Source organism: Nerophis lumbriciformis, linkage group LG31 (genome assembly GCF_033978685.3).
Source record: "Nerophis lumbriciformis linkage group LG31, RoL_Nlum_v2.1, whole genome shotgun sequence".
Taxonomy (NCBI): Eukaryota; Metazoa; Chordata; class Actinopteri; order Syngnathiformes; family Syngnathidae; genus Nerophis; species Nerophis lumbriciformis.
Window position 1 is genome coordinate 9,489,771 of NC_084578.2, and position 20,230 is coordinate 9,510,000.

Here is a 20,230-nt window from a genome sequence, read left to right on the forward strand (position 1 = left end):
TTTATGTTTTTGCAATTACATTTTTAATTTTTTTTGGACAAAAATGGCATCAAATTTTAAAATATTAATGTATAGATCTGAAGTAGATCCAGAGATTTAACCGTTGAAAGTTAAAAAAATTAAATAAAAATTATATATATATATATATATATATATATATATATATATATATATATATATATATATATATATATATATATGTATATATATATATATATATATATATGTATATATATATATATATATATATATATATATACATATATATATATATCATTTTTATTTTATATATATATATAAAGTTTAAAAAATAAATTATATATATATATAAATAATGTTTATTTAATTTTTTTTACTTATATACATATATAAATATATATAAAGTTAAAAAATAAAATAATTATATATTTTTATTTTTTTTTACTTATATATATATATATATATATATATATATATATAAAGTTTAAAAAATAAATGATATATATATATTTTTTTTTACTTATATACATATATATATATATATATAAAGTTAAAAAAATAAAATAATTATTTATATATACATTTTTTTTAACTTATATATATATATATATATATATATATATATATATATATATAATTTTTATTTTATTTTTTTTAACTTTATATATATATATATATGTATATAAGTAAAAAAAAAAAGAAAAAAAAAGTATATATATATATATATATATATATATATATATATATATATATATATATATATATATATATATATATATACATACATACATACATACAGCACAGGCCAACAGTTTGGACACACCTTCTCATTTCAATGCGTTTTCTTTATTTTCACGACTATTTACCTTGTAGATTGTCACTGTAGGCATCAAAACTATGACACCTGTGAAGCGAACACCATTTCAGGCGACTACCTCTTGAAGCTCATCGAGAGAATGCCAAGAGTGTGCAAAGCACAGTAATCGGAGCAAAGGGTGGCTACTTTGAAGAAACTAGAATATAAAACATGTTTTCAGTTATTTCACCTTTTTTTTGTTAAAAGTACATAACTCCACATGTGTTCAGTCATAGTTTTGTCGCCTTCAGTGACAATCTACAATGTAAATAGTCATGAAAAAAAAAATAAAAAAATTCTGGCCTGTACTGTATATATTTTAGACTGAAACCCTTTCGGGTCCCTGGGGCCTATAACATTCACCACATTTGGAGGATCCCCAAGGGTTAAAGCACTTTCTTGTCGACAAAACTGCAAATGACCAAAATGATTAAATAAGTCATTGAAATAGAAAACACACTTTGTGCATTGCTGTTTTCACACACTAATGCATTGTGGGCACCACGTTTGTTTTTACGACAGGCTGAACCGTGACATCTTTATAGTTGTTGCGGGCGATCTCAGGTTTCCGCACGTAAGACATCGTCTCTGTCCGCCGCTCTGGTGTGGCACTGGCCCTCCTCCATGGCTGTCCTCTGATACAGCCAATTGTGTGGTTAGCTTAAGGCTCGATTGTGTGTCCAAGAAAGGTACGTCTCTTCACGATTGGGCAGCACTGACACAGCTCTTTGGCAATCCATAGGTTGCAATAAATCCATCTAGTTCACACAGTGTCATCAGTTGGGCATTGTACAGTCTGAAAAACTAAAATATACATATATATATATATATATATATATATAGTATAAACTATAGAATCTAAAGCACAACTTACAGTAGGAAGGGGATTCATATGATCTCATTCCTCGTCGTTTTCCTGACAAATTTGCTTAAAATGTCTTTCGTGGCAATTTAAATTTTGACCACGGTTACTATGTTGGGTGGCGCTTTCCATGATTTTCAGCAAACTGCATTACAAAATGATCCACTCGGGAATTGTGCCATATGAATCCCTTCCCGACTGTAGATTTCCTCTGATTTTTGGATGTGGCAAATTAAGACTTGATTAAAACCTTAAGAACGTTTTACAAACCAAATAAGTTTCCTAACCTTTTTCAAAAGTATATATATAAAAAAAACTAAAACAACCTTCGTTACTCATCTATGCCACTGGTTTCATAAAAATACAAACAAGCAAGTTACAGAACTCAAATGGAAAACTGAAACCGAAAGAAAGAAAATGTCCTTTTTCGTCCTATTTTGTCTACAAAGTAACATACCGTATTTTCCGGACTGTAAGCCGCTACTTTATTTTTTATTTTTTACCAAGCTTTGAACCCTGCGGCTCATACAAAGGTGCGGCTAACCTATGGATTTTTCTTCGCCAACGACTAAATCATGGAATGGATTAAACAAAGAAATCAGATGAATCTTGATTAACATTGAACCTTATTAAAAAAAGGAAAAAAACGGATCAATTAAGACATCAATATTTTTTCTGTTTTGTCTGATCCGCCGTTTTGCTGCCTTGTCACAGACACTGTTTGGAAACAATTAATGTATGTAAATAAATATTTACCGTATATTCTGGACTATAAGCCGCTACTTTTTTCCTACGCTTTTAACCAAGCGGTTTATAAAATGGTGCAGCTAATTTATGGATTTTTTTCCCTTGCAACCCATCCATCCATCCATCTATTTTCTACCGCTTGTCCCTTTTTTGGGGTGGCAGGGGGTGCTGGAGCCTATCTCAGCTGCATTCGGGCGGTAAGTCGCCACCTCATCGCAGTTTGTTGCGCCCATTATGTCAATTTTGTTTTTTAAAACAAGCAAACATTGCATGAGTGTTATTGTTTGTGCTATGGCGCCAACTTTTGGACGAGTTTGCTCACTGCAGTGCTGCATTGCTGCTCTTCTGTTTAGACCGAGCTTAGAACCGGAAGTACCCTCTTCTAGCCGTTCATACCGTTTCTACTTGTATGGATTCTTCATTCTTTACTCCAAGCGACGTTTGTAAGTTTTACAATGTAACTAAAACAATTCATACTTACTAAACCGTCCCATGTGTGATGTCCGTAGGAGTGTTTTCATGCATATTTGTACCTGCTATTGTGATGTAATGAAGCTAGCGTCGTTAGCATTAGCTAATATGCTAACACGTTTACGAGTGTCCGTGCTAGTGTTATTAACTTATAATGTAATCATTTTTGCATCATTGAGTCTGTTTAGCTGATTAAAGACCTAGCTTCCGCAGCTAGCGGGTGGGCCCATGACGATGGCTTCTGTTTTGTTTGATCAGACGTTTTACTGCCTTGTTACAGACACCGTATGGAAACAATTACGGTATGTAAATGAACATTTATAACATTTTTCTGTGTAAATAACTAATTTCACAACGTATATACCTGCGTCTTATAGTCCGGCGTGGCTAATATATGGAAACATGTTTCTTTTTTCTCAAATTTAGTGGGTTTGGCTGTATAGTCTGGAAAATACGGTACATAATCTTTCTGTACGTACCAATATAGATCTGCGCTTTATAGTCCGTTGCGGCTAATATATGAAAAAAATCTATTTTTCTTTTAAAATTTAGTGGGTGTGGCTTACATGAACATTTATAACATTTTTCTGTGTAAATAACTCATTTCACAACGTATATATCTGCGTCTTATAGTCCGTCGCGGCTAATATATGGAAACATGTTTCTTTTTCCTCAAATTTAGTGGGTTTGGCTGTATAGTCCGGAAAATACGGTACATACCGTATTTTTCGGACTATAAGTCGCAGTTTTTTTCATAGTTTGGCCGGGGGTGTGACTTATACTCAGGAGTGACTTATGTGTGAAATTATTAACACATTAGCGTAAAACGTCAAATAATATTATTTATCTCATTCGCGTAAGAGACTAGACGTATAAGATTTCATGTGGCTCTTTAGCGCCGCCCTAGTGGCTCTCTGGAGCTTTTTCAAAAATGTATGAAAGATGGAAAAAGATGAGGGGGAAAAAAAATATATTTTTTGTGTTAACATGGTTTCTGTAGGAGGACAAACATGACACGAACCTCCCTAATTATTATAAAGCACACTGTTTATATTAAACATGCTTCACTGATTCGAGTATTTGGCGAGCGCCGTTTTGTCCTACTAATTTTGGCGGTCCTTGAACTCACCTTAGTTTGTTTACTTGTATAACTTTCTCCGACTTTCTAGGACATGTTTTATGCCACTTCTTTTTCTGTCTCACTTTGTCCACCGAACCTTTAAAGTTGTGTATGAATACACAAAGGTGAGTTTTGTTGACGTTATTGACTTGTGTGGAGTGCTAATCAGACATATTTGGTCACTGAATGACTGCAAGCTAATCGATGCTAACATGCTATTTAGGCTAGCCCTACATATTGCATCATTATGCCTCATTTGTAGCTATATTTGAGCTCATTTAGTTTCTTTTAAGTCATCTTAATTTACTTTATATCTCATGACACACTATCTGCATGTAATATGGCTTTTAATACTTTGCGGCTCCAGACAGATTTGTTTTTGTATTTTTGGTCCAATATGGCTCCTTCAACATTTTGGGTTGCCGACCCCTGTTCTAGAATGTTCTATATGTTATAGTTATTTGAATGACTCTTACCATAATATGTTACGTTAACATACCAGCCACGTTCTCAGTTGGTTATTTATGCCTCATATAACGTACACTTATTCAGCCTGTTGGTCACTATTCTTTATTTATTTTAAATTGCCTTTCAAATGTCTATTCTTGGTGTTGGCTTTTATCAAATACATTTCCCCAAAAAATGCGACTTATACTCCAGTGCGACTTATATATGTTTTTTCCTTTTTTATTATGCATTTTCGGCCGGTGCGACTTATACTACGGAGCGACTTATACTCCGAAAAATATGGTAGTGTACATATGCTTTTTTTTATAACACTTTTTCCATGAAAACCAAATAAATCTAAGCATTTCCCTTTGAAATATGTGCAAATCCTATTACAGGTGTAATTTGACCCCTAAACCACTAGATCTTGCCAGGGTACTATAGAGCAGTGGTCCCCATATTACTGTATATTGAAAAAACTCTACCACTGTTTTTTTACGGGAAATTCTGTCGACTGAGCTGCCAGTATTATTACTGTAAGATCTATGGTTGCTATTTTTATTTATTTTTTGATAAACGGTATCACAGCTTTTTATCAAAAAATAAATAAAAATAACAACCATAGATCTTACAGTAATAATACTGGCAGCTCAGTCGACAGAATTTCCCGTAAAAAACAGTGGTAGCGTTTTTTAAACTGTTGTCTGTCTATCTGTGTTGGCCTTGCGATGAGGTGGCGACTTGTCCAGGGTGTACCCCGCCTTCCGCCCGATTGTAGCTGAGATAGGCTCCAGCGCCCCCCGCGACCCCGAAGGGAACAAGCGGTAGGAAATGGATGGATGGATGGATGGTATCACAGCTTTTTTTAACGGTAAAAAATTGGCAGCTCAGTTGCCAAAAAACCCCCCCAAAACGATGGTAAAGTTTTTCCATTTACCGTAATATGTTGCAAAAAACACTGTACATTTTATATATTCTGGTGATTGAGTTGCTAGTTTTTACTGTAAACAAATACAGATTTTTTTTTACAGTGTACGTAAAAAAAATCAAAAAAATTATGAAATGCATAGGCAAATTAAATGATAAATGATAAATGGGTTATATTTGTATAACGCTTTTCTACCTTCAAGGTATTTAAAGCGCTTTGACAGTATTTCCACATTCACCCATTCACACACACATTCACACGCTGTCTATTCTTGGTGTTGGGTTTTATCAAATAAATTTCCCCCAAAAATGCGACTTATACTCCAGTGCGACTTATATATGTTTTTTTCCTTCTTTATTGTGCATTATCGGCACGTGCGACTTATACTCCGGAGCGACTTATACTCCGAATAATACGGTATATATCTGCGTCTTATAGTCCGGCGTGGCTAATATATGGAAACATGTTTCTTTTTTCTAAAATTTAGTGAGTTTGGCTGTATAGTCTGGAAAATACGGTAGATAATCTTTCTGTACGTACCAATATAGATCTGCGGTTTATAGTCCGTTGCGGCTACTATATGGAAACATGTCTATTTTTATTTTAAAATTTAGTGGGTGCGGCTTACATGAACATTTATAAAATTTTTCTGTGTAAATAACTCATTTCACAACGTATATATCTGCGTCTTATAGTCCGGCGCGGCTAATATATGGAGATATGTTTCTTTTTCCTCAAATTTAGTGGGTTTGGCTGTATAGTCCGGAAAATACGGTACATTTTTCGGACTATAAGTCGCAGTTTTTTTCATAGTTTTGCCGGGGGTGCGACTTATACTCAGGAGCGACTTATGTGTGAAATTATTAACACATTACCGTAAAATATCAAATAATATTATTTATCTCATTCACGTAAGAGACTAGACGTATAAGATTTCATGGGATTTAGCGATTAGGAGTGACAGATTGTTTGGTAAACGTATAGCATGTTCTATATGTTATAGTTATTTGAATGACTCTTACCGTAATATGTAACTTTAACATACCAGGCACGTTCTCAGTTGGTTATTTATGCCTCATATAACGTACACTCATTCAGCCTGTTGTTCACTATTCTTTATTTATTATAAATTGCCTTTCAAATGTCAAAATGGTGTTGGGTTTTATCAAATACATTTCCCCCAAAAATGCGACTTATACTCCAGTGCGACTTATATATGTTTTTTTCCTTCTTTATTATGCATTATCGGCACGTGCGACTTATACTCCGGTGCGACTTATACTCCGAAAATACGGTATATATCTGCGTCTGATAGTCCGGCGTGGCTAATATATGGAAACATGTTTCTTTTTTCTCAAATTTAGTGGGTTTGGCTTTATAGCCTGGAAAATACGGTACATAATCTGTACGTACCAATATAGATCTGCGCTTTATAGTCCGTTGTGTTTAATATATGAAAGAAAAATCTATTTTTCTTTTAAAATTTAGTGGGTGCAGCTTACATATCGGAAAGTACGGTATTCCCAGTTGATCTTTTCGAAGCGACTTCAAGAGAAAGGCATCAACTTGATATGTGTGGACTTGGCTTTGAACAATGTCAGCATGCGGTCTCCTTTGTCCCTTCATTTGGTACTCAGACGCGAACATTCCCGCCTTTGGAACCGGTCATCCCAGGCCTCAACGTTCAGATTGTCATTGGTGTTCGTGTTCGGTCAATCGACACCCTTTCCTGCGTTCTAGAAGCGAGCGGGGCGCTCTCCCACGGGCGGGGGATTTGGAGTTCCGAGCGCTTTCTTAGCCACGTTCCTCCATTGGAAATAGAATCAGTTGCGAGGAGGAACCGTGCTTTGGCGTCGTCCTCCTCAGGCCTCTGAGCAGCACCTCTGCTGGTTGATCTTCACTTTATGCTTGATGCCGTCGTAGAGCTCGAAGTTGTAGTTCTCCAGCGTGGTGGACGAGCGCGACGACAGGCCGCCGTAGGAGCACGTGCAGTACAGCAGCAGGCCGGCGCAAATGGCGCCCAGCACGACGCCCAGAGAGCTCATGACGATGATGGTGAGGAGGATGGGGTCCAGGGTGTCCAGCCAGGCATTGTCCGACAGCAGGGTGACGGAGGGGGGGTCCCCGTCAGCTGACGCCGGGGTGGAGAAAGAGGAGGGCCACCCGGGGTAAAGATATTCTGCGGGAAAAGGAAAAAGATTTTTCAGAGGCACTAACTAGAACTTTCAGTCATATTGGCGTCAATAATGCACACTTGGTTCTGGGTAACAATTGAAGAATGTGTTTATTATTGTTATTCATAATACTTTGGTACCTCGGCTTACAAGTGCCTCAGCAACAAAGTCAATACACTGCAAAAAGTCAGTGTTCAAAAACAAGAAAAATAAATACAAAAGTTAGGGGTATTTTACCTGAACTAAGCAAAATTATCTGCCAATAGAACAAGAAAATTTGGCTTGTCAAGACTTTCCAAAACAAGTAAGATTAGCTAACTTCAATGAACCCAAAAACCCAAGTGCACTTTTCTTGGTAGAAAAAAAAAGAGACCTTTTTGCTCAATATGTTGACAAAATATTCTTAAATGAAGTAAATGCTAGTGCCATTATCTTGACATAATGATATGTGCTCTTGAAACCAGCAAACTTATACTAAAAACGAATTTATTGTTCTTAATGGAAAGGCAACAAGGCAACCGCTTGTTACTCTCGGGGTCTCCTAGCCGCTCAGGCAAATCATATTGTCTAAAAATGCATTTTTCCATTGATAACATGACATCATCGCATCAAGTGCGTGTTCTTTCAGTCAATTAGTGCGCATATATACAGCCCGGCCCCCGGCCAAATTTTTTTTAAATTATAATTTTGAAGAATTTTTCTGAATGTGCATGAACTATTTCTGTTCAAAATTGTTAGAATGTTAAATGTTTAAATATTAACTGTCAGTTTACTGTACTGTGCCAACTGTACTACTATATGAGTACCTATTTTCTATTGTTTCATTGAAAATAAAACAGCAAAGTCCATTTGGCTGTCATCTTTTTTAATTATGAGACACAATTGTATCAAAGTCATGATTTTTTATTTCATGCTTGAAATAAGAAATGATTACTTTAAAAAAGTAGTTTTATACTTGTGAGTGTTGATGACACAACTTTGCAACACTTGATATTCTAGTTTCAAGCATGTTTTACTCAATATAGGTCATCACATCTCAGCAACAAGCTGTAATATCTTACTGAGATCATTTAGGACCAAAACACTTAAAACAAGTAAAACACTCTAACATCAAATCTGCTTAGTGAGAAGAATTATCTTATCAGACATAAAATAAGCAAATATCACCCTTACTTGAGATATTTCATCTTACTTAGATTTCAGTTTTTGCAGTGTAGTGCTCAAAAACGTTTAAAAAAAGCCAGAACTATACTGCAAAAACTGAAATCTAAGTAAGATTAAATACCTCAAATAAGGGTGATATTTGCTTATTTTCCGTCTGATAAGATCATTCTTCTCACAAAGCAGATTTGATGTTAGAGTGTTTTACTTGTTTTAAGTGTTTTGGTCCTAAATGATCTCAGTAAGATATTACAGCTTGTTGCTGAGATTTGATGACCTATATTGAGTAAAACATGCTTGAAACTAGAATATCAAGTGTTGCAAAGCTGTGTCATCAACACTCACAAGTATAAAACTACTTTTTTAAAGTAATAATTTCTTACTTCAAGCATGAAAAAAAAAATCATGACTTTGACACAATTGTGTCTCATAATTAAAACAGATGACAGCCAAATGGACTTTGCTGTTTTATTTTCAATGAAACAATAGAAAATACGTACTCGTATAGTAGTACAGTTGTTATTAGTGAGAATATACTTATTTTAAGGTATTTTTGGGTTAATTGAGGTTAGCTAATTTTACTTGTTTTGGAAAGTCTTGACAAGCCGAATTTTCTTGTTCTATTGGCAGATAATTTTGCTTAATTCATTTTGGTAATTTTTTTCTTGTTTTTGAACACTGACTTTTTGCAGTGTAATATCTATTACTATGAGGCACTTGAGATTAAGCCAGACCTGGGCAAATTAAAGGCCTACTGAAACCCACTACTACCGACCACGCAATCTGATAGTTTATATATCAATGATGACATCTTAACATTGCAACACGTGCCAATACGGCCGGGTTAGTTTACTAAAGTGCAATTTTAAATTTCGCGCGAAATATCCTGCTGAAAACGTCTCGGTATGATGACGTCTGTGCATGACGTCACGGATTGTAGAGGACATTTTGGGACAGCATGGTGGCCAGCTATTAAGTCGTCTGTTTTCATCGCAAAATTCCACAGTATTCTGGACATCTGTGTTGGTGAATCTTTTGCAATTTGTTCAATGAACAATGGAGACAGCAAAGAAGAAAGCTGTAGGTGGGAAGCGGTGTATTGCGGCCGACTGAAACAACACAAACACGGCCGGTGTTTCATTGTTTACATTCCCGAAAGATGACAGTCAATCTTTACCATTGGCCTGTGGAGAACTGGGACGACAGAGACTCTTACCAGGAGGACTTTGAGTTGGATACGCAGACACGGTACCGTGAGTACGCTTCCAAACATTTGATCGCTTGCCCGTACGTGCGTGCCGCCATGTGCATGTCACGTACGTAACTTTGGGGACTTTGGGGAAATATATGTGCTGTATGAACTTTGGGGAGGTGAACGGTACTTTGGGCTGTGGGATTGAGTGTGTTGTGCAGGTGTTTGAGTTGTATTGGCGGGTTATATGGACGGGAAGGGGGAGGTGTTTGTTATGCGGGATTCATTTGTGGCATATTAAATATAAGCCTGGTTGTGTTGTGGCTAATAGAGTATATATATGTCTTGTGTTTATTTACTGTTTTAGTCATTCCCAGCTGAATATCAGGTCCCACCCGCCTCTCACAGCATCTTCCCTATCTGAATCGCTCCCACTGCCCTCTAGTCCTTCACTCTCACTTTCCTCATCCACGAATCTTTCATCCTCGCTCAAATTAATGGGGAAATGGTCGCTTTCTCGGTCCGAATCGCTCTCGCTGCTGGTGGCCATGATTGTAAACAATGTGCGGATGTGAGGAGCTCCACAACCTGTGACGTCACGCTACTCGTCTGCTACTTCCGGTACAGGCAAGGCTTTTTTTATCAGCGACCAAAAGTTGCAAACTTTATCGTCGATGTTCTCTACTAAATCCTTTCAGCAAAAATATGGCAATATCGCGAAATGATCAAGTATGACACATAGAATGGACCTGCTATCCCCGTTTGAATAAGAAAATCGCATTTCAGTAGGCCTTTAAGATGTTACATTGTCATTATGGGGTATTTGTGTAGAATTTTGAGGATACAAATGAATATATTCCATTTTGGACTGAGGCTGTGACATAAAACATGCTCTCCGGCTAAACTGTAACTGTTATGATCAACAACTTGCACACAACTGTGTAAAGAGCGCACGCCCGCAGGACGATAGGTTGTGCGTGTGAGTGATTATCGTGGCAGGGACCTGAGGAAAACACTGGCTGGCTGTGCTGTGTCACACTCTCACTGTGCTGTCGCTCGCTGTCACTGCAGGCCTTTTTTCTGTCTTCTCCGGAAGTCAAAGCGGAGCCGCGGGCGTGTCAGCCTGCGCCGCTCTTTGGGTTTGACTTAAAACAGCTTGTATGGCCTCCAGCACACTCACCTTCTTCGCGCAGTGAAGGCTTGTTGAAGTCGGCTCCTTTTCCGAAATCCACGGGCCTGGGATCTGCGTAAACACGGGAGACAGTCGTCGTATTAAAGACTGATTTTTTTTATATAGAGGATTAATAAAGTTCATCTATTTTCGGCATATATCCAACTTTCGTAGATCCAGTCTCATTCCTGTGAGAATCCTGCGTATGACTGAAGCATGAAGGAGTGGGGCTATCCAGGACTAGCTGCAGTGTGCTCAAACAATACAGATAATACTGTATAATTTCTTTTTCTTTCGGTAGTGCTTTCTTAAATTAAGCGAGGCATGAGGCAAAAACTAACCCAGACCCCAAAGTAGATACAACAAGTCAAAGAGAAACAGTTTTGGGGAAAAGGTTGCAATATTAGTTCAGTGTTTTTCGAACCTTTTTTTGCGTTGAAAAAATCTGGAGGCACACCACCAGAAGAAATCATAAACTCAGTTGACAGTTAAAAGTCGTTGTCGCAATTGTTGGATATGACTTTAAATCATAACCAAGCATGCATCAATATAGCTCTTGTCTCAAAGTAGGTGTACTGTCACCACCTGTCACATCATGCCATGACTTATTTAGAGTTTTTGGCTGTTTTCCTGTGTGTAGTGTTTTAGTTCTTGTCTCGCGCTCCTATTTTGGTGGCTTTTTCTCTTTTTTTGGTATTTTCCTGTAGCAGTTTCATGTCTTCCTTTGAGCGATATTTTCCGCATTTACTTTGTTTTAGCAATCAAGAATATTTCAGTTGTTTTTATCGTTCTTTGTGGGGACATTGTCGATTGTCATGTCATGTTCGGATGTACATTGTGGACAGTAAGTCTTTGCTGTCGTCCAGCATTCTGTTTTTGTTTACTTTGTAGCCAGTTCAGTTATAGTTTAGTTCTGCATAGCCTTCCCTAAGCTTCAATGCCTTTTCTTAAGGGCACTCACCTTTTGTGTATTTTTGGTTTAAGCATAAGACACCTTTTTACCTGCATTTACAAAGCAATTAGCTACCGGCTGCCACCTACTGATATGGAAGAGTGTTACACGATTACTCTGCCGAGATCTAGACAACACCGACACTCAACAACAACAACACATAATGTGCAGACTATAATTACTGGTTTGCAAAAAAATGTTTTAACCCGAATATGTGAAATTTAATAATCTCCCACGGCACACCAGACTGTATCTCACGGCACACTAGTTGAAAAACACTGAGATAGTTTACCTGACACATGAAACGTGACAAATTTGGGCCGTGCACTATCCATTTTAGCCGCAAGATGGCAGTACTCTTGACATATCCTCACTGTGGTTACAACTGTGTTTTCTTTACTGGGTACTTTGGTTGGAAACATAGCAAGGTTTTAAAAAAAAAATACTACTTATAATAATAAAAAATAAAAAAATCCTTTTCAGTTCCTATGGGAGCAACAGGATATTGGAAAAGGTCAACTACATGACAACCAAAGGAGATACTTGCTCAATAAATGGCATTATAAAACATTTTCATTGATTGTTTAACGAGACAGTTTTAGTCAAAATGACCCCAAAAAAAGGGACAAGCGGTAGAAAATGGATGGATTACATCGGACAGCAGCGGTATACGTTACGTTATTTTCAATCGCAGAAATATACTCTCTCGATCATGTAGTTGAACATACACTAAATTGCGAGTGTTTAGAATAATTCACTAGGTTTTCATATGGCCCCATTCAATGCAGTTTACCTGACATATGAAACGTGACGAATTAGGGGAGGGGGGGGAGTACGATACACTCTAGCCGCCAGACGGCAGTAGAGTGTTGAATATCTTAAAATGTCTTTTATGGCAGTTCCAACTTCGACCACAGCGTCAGTTAGTATGTAGCGTGGCACATTCCATTGTTTTCAGCGGACTGCATTGCAAAATGATTAAACCCCCTGTCAGGTTCAAACACCGATGACATCTATTAAACAAGACAAGAAGCAAGGAATCAAACAGAGACAGAATTCAATTTGGCTCAATTGAGGAGAAACGTCTGGACTGTACTCTTTGTACAGTCTCCCACCACGCTCTGACGAAAGATTGTACGACCTCCTCTTTTATTTGGACTTTCCCTGATTACACGGCAACAGTTGTTTCTAAAGCAGTGGTTCTTAACCTGGGTTCAATCGAAAAACTTCTCCCTATCGGCGTATTACGGATACGGTAACAACTGACTGATTTGCAGGTGTGTAATTTGTTGTGAGTTTATGCACTGTGTTGGTTTTGTTCTTTGAACAAGGTGATGTTCATGCACGGTTCATTTTGTGCACCAGTAAAAAAACATGGTAACACTTTAGTATGGGGAACATATTCACCATTAATTAGTTGCTTATTAACATGCAAATTAGTAACATATTGGCTCTTAACTAGTCATTATTAAGTACTTAATAATGCCTTATTCGGCATGGCCTTATTATAACCCTAACCCTCTAACCCTGGCCCTAACCCTCTAACTCTAACCCTAACCCTAACCAAATAACTCTAAATTAAGTCTTTTTTACTTAGAATATGTTCCCCTAGTGTCCAAAAAAATCTAAATTAAGTCTTTGTTACTTAGAATATGTTCCCCATACTAAAGTGTTACCAAAAACATATAACTTATATTTTTTTATTTTTCACTAAAAAAGGGTTCGGTGAATGCGCATATGAAACTGGTGGGGTTCGGTACCTCCAACAAGGTTAAGAACCACTATTCTAAAGGGAGGGGGGTCGTAAACAGCCGCTGCCTTTGGTCACAAAACAGTTCAAAGAAAAGGTGCCTGGAGGGGAGTCAGGCCCTGCTTCCTCTCCGCTTTGTAGATCTCGGGTCAAGACAAAATATTCCTGTGGATTACAATAGAAGAAAGAAACCGACGCCTTCATGTTGCTTCCCATCCTACACAGTGGAGTTTTACAAACCTTTTGATTGGTAAGATCAGACAACTTTTGTCCTCTCGCCGGGAACTCATGGCAACACAAAGTTTTGTGATAACTTAGATACAATTTTTCTGACACCCCCCCATATGAATCCCTTCTCTACTGTAAGGCATTTGTAGATAAAAACACAGCCAGTCGTAGGAGAGAATGAAAAAAAGAGAACACTCTTTAATAGAAAAATATGATTTTTTATTAGCGTCACTTATAGACAACATGTTCTTTTACTTCTAAGATCATAAAACTCAACGAGCATATTTGTGAGGCAGGCTGAGGTGCAACTTTTTCTCTGCCAGCCCTCCAAGAACAAAAGACATCAGGTGTAATAAATGTGCAGGCTGATCATCAATAAAAGATAAGCGAAAAGGCAATTCAGTAGTTATGAGAAAAATACAATTAACCTCAAATGAAACTTCATTTCCATCCTCACATGCACAGTCAGATAAGGTCTTTTTTCTCTCTATGAGGCAATAATAAAATGTGGTGAAGCCATATTAAAGCTTCTATAAATATTATCCACGTGTATGTCACCATCCAATAAAAAGTATGCATGACACACAAAAAAAGGAATATCAGCATCAGCTGATTACCTTTATATGATTTGAACTAAAACATGTTTATACAATAATGAAAAAAATAAGAACATTTAAATATACGGCTTTAAATTGGTAAATTACCTTTACGTAATAAATGTTCAAGCGACTAGAAATTATTCCGCTGAGGATAGCGAGACTTAAAATAAAATAAAATAAAATTAAATTGAGGGTGAGAGAAAAGTGCACACTTATTAATAATTACATTGAGTCACCTTATGAAAAAACATGTTGCAGTCATGAAATAATAAACACATTTTTAGAAAGACTTAAGTGACGTTGGTATTTCATTCCACTTAATGCAGAGTGAGCTTATATGGAGCTTAAAAATAAACCTATATGAAAAAAGAAGAAGAAAAAAAAAAGATTCACATCCGAAAAGCGATATTTATTAACCCCGATTCCAAATCGATGTCATGTCTGTGTAATCATGTTTTGTTTTAGTCATGTTTTGTTTAGTTTAGTTATTGGACTCTTTAGTTTCTGGCTTTTCACTCCCTTGTCTTGTTTCCATGATTACCCATTAGTTTCACCTGTTCCACGTTTGGACTCATTGTGCACTCTTGTTTGTCACCATAGCAACCCATTAGTTTTCACCTGTCACGTCACGCACCTGTTTCACGTTTTGAGTCACGCACCTGTTTTCGTTAATCATGTCTGTAGTATTTAAGTTCATTGTTTTCAGTTTGTCTTTCTGGCGACATCCCACATTTATGCTCTTCACATTCCTGACACTTGTTTTTTCATGTCCATCTTTCATGCTGCAACTTTAGTCCAAGCCAAGTAAGTTTTTGTTTATTAATGCTATAATCTTTTGGTTTCATAGTTTGTTCTCCGCCACTGTGCGCGCTTTTCATTTGTACTCTTTTTTTTGGCCTTTGTTAGTGTAAAAAATAAAAATATGTACTCTCATTCCCGTCTCGCCCGAGCCAACTTTCCGTTGCCTTCAGGAAAAACAAAATCCCAGGACCAAGTCATGACAATCGAGTCATAATTTTCAAAATCGATGACAAAAAACTAATTCAAAACATGTATTTTTAAAAATAAGTTTTTAGGCCATTCAATGCAACCAAAATGAGCTTTTCTCACCCGCAACCTGTTTTAATAATTCGTTATAATACATTGCGATGATCGGTTTGAATTAGGGTTGTCAGAAAGTGTTTTAGTCTTATCTTATTCTGACGCAGTTTTGAGACGTTAGATTTCCTGTGCTCTTAATTTGCCGATCTAGTCTGAGACGTCATTTCCTGTTTGTAGCGTTTCTGCGTAATATGGGCTCTTGGGTGATTGCGTAAACAGCATTGTGTGCGTTCCTGACTAAAATGTAAGTACACGTCGAATATAGCACGGTTATTAATGCTAAAATGCCTATAATGTGTCAGATGTAGCCTGAACCGAGTGCAACAATGTTTCTGCTTGACGATAAGGGTGCTCAAAAGAATCTTTTCAGAGCCGATTCTAAATCGTTTCATAGATTAAAAAAAAAAAGTAATTTTTTTTTAATGATTCTATTTTTTTAAATAACTTTTTAGGCAATTTCCTTGCAACCTGTTTTTAAAAAGTTTCAATATATTATTTTTTTTACCAAATAAAACATTGCGAGAATTGGTTTAAATCGAGAATTGTGTCGAATCGGGAATCAATTCTGAATCGAATCGTCACCCCAAGAATCGGATCGACTCGTTCGGTGCCCAAGGAAATGAATGAATGTGAACCTCTATTAAAGAAAATAATAATATGGTCTCAACTAATGACTCACACACATAAATAATACAAACAAAATGTGTGTAATGTAAAGATATAGCTAAGAAAGTGCATCAGGTCACACATGTACGTCAGAAAAATCCCACAGTTTAAACTAAAATGAAATGATATAACTGAGAACATTGGACTAAAAATGTTGTTATGCTGCCTTTGTAAAACATCATATCTGATTATATTACACATGTAGGTACAGTCATTTTTAAATACATTCTTAAATTGATTCACATCCAAATTGAGGTTCCTTTTTGTCCCGATTCTAAATGGATTCATCATTTTCAAAAGTCGGTTTTCTGAAAATCAATTTTTAAAAAGACGTGCAACATGCAACTAGAAGGAGCTTTTCTGTTTTGAAAAAGTTTCATAATAATTAGAGATGTCCGATAATGGCTTTTTTGCCGATATTCCGATATTGTCCAACTCTTAATTGCCGATTCCGATATCAACCGATACCGATATATACAGTCGTGGAATGAACACATTATTATGCCTAATTTTGTTGTGATGCCCCGCTGGATGCATTAAACAATGTAACAAGGTTTTCCAAAATAAATCAACTCAAGTTATGGAAAACAAATGCCAACATGGCACTGCCATATTTATTATTGAAGTCACAAAGTGCATTATTTTTTTTAACATACCTCAAGCATGAGGAGGTTGAGGTGGGGGGGCGTGTAGGGGGTAGCGGGGATGGTATATTGTAGCGTCCTGAAAGAGTTAGTGCTGCAAGGGGTTCTGGGTATTTGTTCTGTTGTGTTTATGTTGTGTTACGGTGCGGATGTTCTCCCGAAATGTGTTTGTCATTCTTGTTTGGTGTGGGTTCACAGTGTGGCGCATATTTGTAAGAGTGTTAAAGTTGTTTATACGGCCACCCTCAGTGTGACCTGTATGGCTGTTGACCAAGTATGCTGGCATTTACTTGTGTGTGTGAAAAGCCGTAGATATTATGTGATTGGGCCGGCACGCAAAGGAAGTGCCTTTAAGGTTTATTGGTGCTCTGTACTTCTCCCTACGTCCGTGTACACAGCGGCGTTTTAAAAAGTCATACATTTTAATTTTTGAAACCGATACCGATAATTTCCGATATCACATTTTAAAGCATTTATCGGCAGATAATATCGGCAGTCCGATATTATCGGACATCTCTAATAATAATTATTATACCAAATAAAACATTGCAAGAATCGGTTTGAATCGAGAGCCCCTTTGAATCGGTCCGTGTACCTCCGGTTCATTCGATTTCGAATTCTCAAATGCAAATGAAAAAAATAATTTTGGGACATTTTTTATTTATTTCTGAAACAAAAGTTGGACAACTATTTAATGACATTTTTTTAAAATGACATTGGGACTCCTGCTGAACAAAAGTGTTATGCTAAAAACATGCTAAATGCGAAGGAAAAGCTAAAATACTGCTTCCGGTTCAATTTGTCATCACACAGATAAACACACATTTTTGCATTTTGGATAAACATGAATTGGAGTTTTGTTTTTATCTGGAAAATTACAAATTCATAAAAGAAAAACAGCACAAAATAAAATTTTATGGCGACACTTTAATGAAAATCAACCCTTTTTTTTTTTTTTCAAATTTGCCATATATAGTAAAAATTTGAGATGTTTGATAATGGCTTTTTTGCCAATATACGATATTCCGATATTGTCCAACTCTTAATTACCGATACCGATATCAACCGATACCGATATATACAGTCGTGGAATTAACACATTATCATGCCTAATTTTGTTGTGATGCCCCGCTGGATGCATTAAACAATGTAACAAGGTTTTCCAAAATAAATCAACTCAAGTTATGGAAAAAATGCCAACATGGCACTGCCATATTTATTATTGAAGTCACAAAGTGCATTATTTTTTTTAACATACCTCAAGCATGAGGAGGTTGAGGTGGGGGCGTGTAGGGGGTAGCGGGGATGGTATATTGTAGCGTCCCGAAAGAGTTAGTGCTGCAAGGGGTTCTGGGTATTTGTTCTGTTGTGTTTATGTTGTGTTACGGTGCGGATGTTCTCCCGAAATGTGTTTGTCATTCTTGTTTGGTGTGGGTTCACAGTGTGGCGCATATTTGTAACAGTGTTAAAGTTGTTTATACGGCCACCCTCAGTGTGACCTGTATAGCTGTTGACCAAGTATGCCTTGCATTCACTTGTCAGTGTGTCATAAGCCGTAGATATTATGTGATTGGGCCGGCACGCAAAGGCAGTGCCTTTAAGGTTTATTGACGCTCTGTACTTCTCCCTACGTCCGTGTACACAGCGGCGTTTTATAAAGTCATACATTTTACTTTTTGAAACCGATACCGATAATTTCCGATATGGCATTTATCGGCCGATAATATCGGACTACCGATATTATGGGACATCTCTAGTAAAAATCGAAAAACGGCCCTAAATTTGTTTTTTGATTTGCGTTTCAGAATTGGAAATAAAATGAACGGAAGGTACACAGATCCGAATCGAGCATCAATTCTCAATCGAATCGTCGCCCCAAGAATGGGATTGAAAGGTCAGGTGTCCAAATATTCACGTGTGTCATGGCTGACGAAGCATTGGAAAGGGAAAGTGTTTCATGATGGCGGTTTAAGCCCTCAGGCGCCAACAACATCCCCAACACGGCGCTGCAAAAGGATACTAAAAGGCCCTGCAGGCTCTAATTAGTAAAATAGAAGAGAACTTTTATTCAGCTGCTTGGCATCAAGCATGAAAGTGGGATTCAAGCTCTAATATCAAAGAAGGCGGCTTGAAAATACAGAAATGCTTACTGCCGCTTTTCTTTTAAATAAATGAAGGCAATCAGCTCCATTAACAAATGAGAAATATTAAAAAGGAAGGCGGAGATTGATTTAACAGCAGGGAAAAATGGCAGCACATTTGCAGAAAAAAAGTTGAAGTCGGCAAGCAAAAAAGTGCATAGCTAAGGCAACATAAATATGGTCCATAAATCATCTCTGGGTTTGAATTGTGGACCTTTTATTGATGGGCTGCTAAAGGGCTGAATGATGTGTAAATCATCTGCAGGTCGATGGAGAAGTCTGAGCGGATGCAGGCTAACATGGCAGAAAGTCTGAGATGCATTTTTATCACAAACCATAAAGTGTGGCAAACTAAGATGTCATTCCTACATTTAATACAGAGGTGGCCTCAGTCATAAAAATGGTAAAAAATAGTCAAATTATTTTTTTTATGATTGAACGCTTAATTAAATGTTTGTTGTATGCCTTTTTTATCGAAGAAACCCTATTTTTAAATGGAAAATAAATATGCAATATTTTTTCCCCATTTGATTTAACCATGTCAATAATTCATTTAATTGATTTGATTAATTTATTCATGACAGAGATCATGTGACCCTCCTGAAGAAGACTGCAGACAGTCGAAACATGTCAGGTGAAAATTTCATCTAATATACCGAAAATATTGTCTGATTACAAGAAAATTTGAAAAAGTGATTTGAGTCATTATTATTTTTTGAGCAAATTTTATTGTCAATTTTATTGAGACAAAAAGGCCCCATTTACCGGTAGTGTTAAAAATAAGACATACTTTTTTTTTTTGTACTTTCAACACTTTAGTCTCTCTAGATCAACTTCCAATCAATCAATCAATCAATTCTAAGTTTTAATTGCCTTTTTTAAAGTTGTTTTTTATGCACTTTTTGTAAAAAAAACAAACTTAAGTTTTTTTAAATGGAAAACACAACAAATATGCCATATTTTCCTCCAAAACTGCATTATTATTTTTTGAGCAATGACATAAAAGAAAAAAACTTTCCAATTCTTTGAGCAAAAAGGGTT

The 20,230-nt window shown here is 36.6% G+C and overlaps 1 protein-coding gene across 1 annotated transcript in view; it reads right to left on the reverse strand.

Annotated features, from left to right (window-relative positions):
• Positions 1 to 5,322: 5,322 nt before the first annotated feature.
• Positions 5,323 to 20,230, reverse strand: part of LOC133574147 (neuropilin-2-like) — a 335,141-nt gene continuing 320,233 nt past the window's right edge. The window contains exons 17-18 of the mRNA XM_061926222.1: positions 11,118 to 11,180; positions 5,323 to 7,589 (exon numbers count right to left, since the gene is read on the reverse strand). Of these exons, the coding sequence (XP_061782206.1) occupies positions 7,273 to 7,589; positions 11,118 to 11,180 (380 nt within the window). The 3' untranslated portion in view covers positions 5,323 to 7,272. The remainder of the gene's footprint in view (positions 7,590 to 11,117; positions 11,181 to 20,230) is intronic.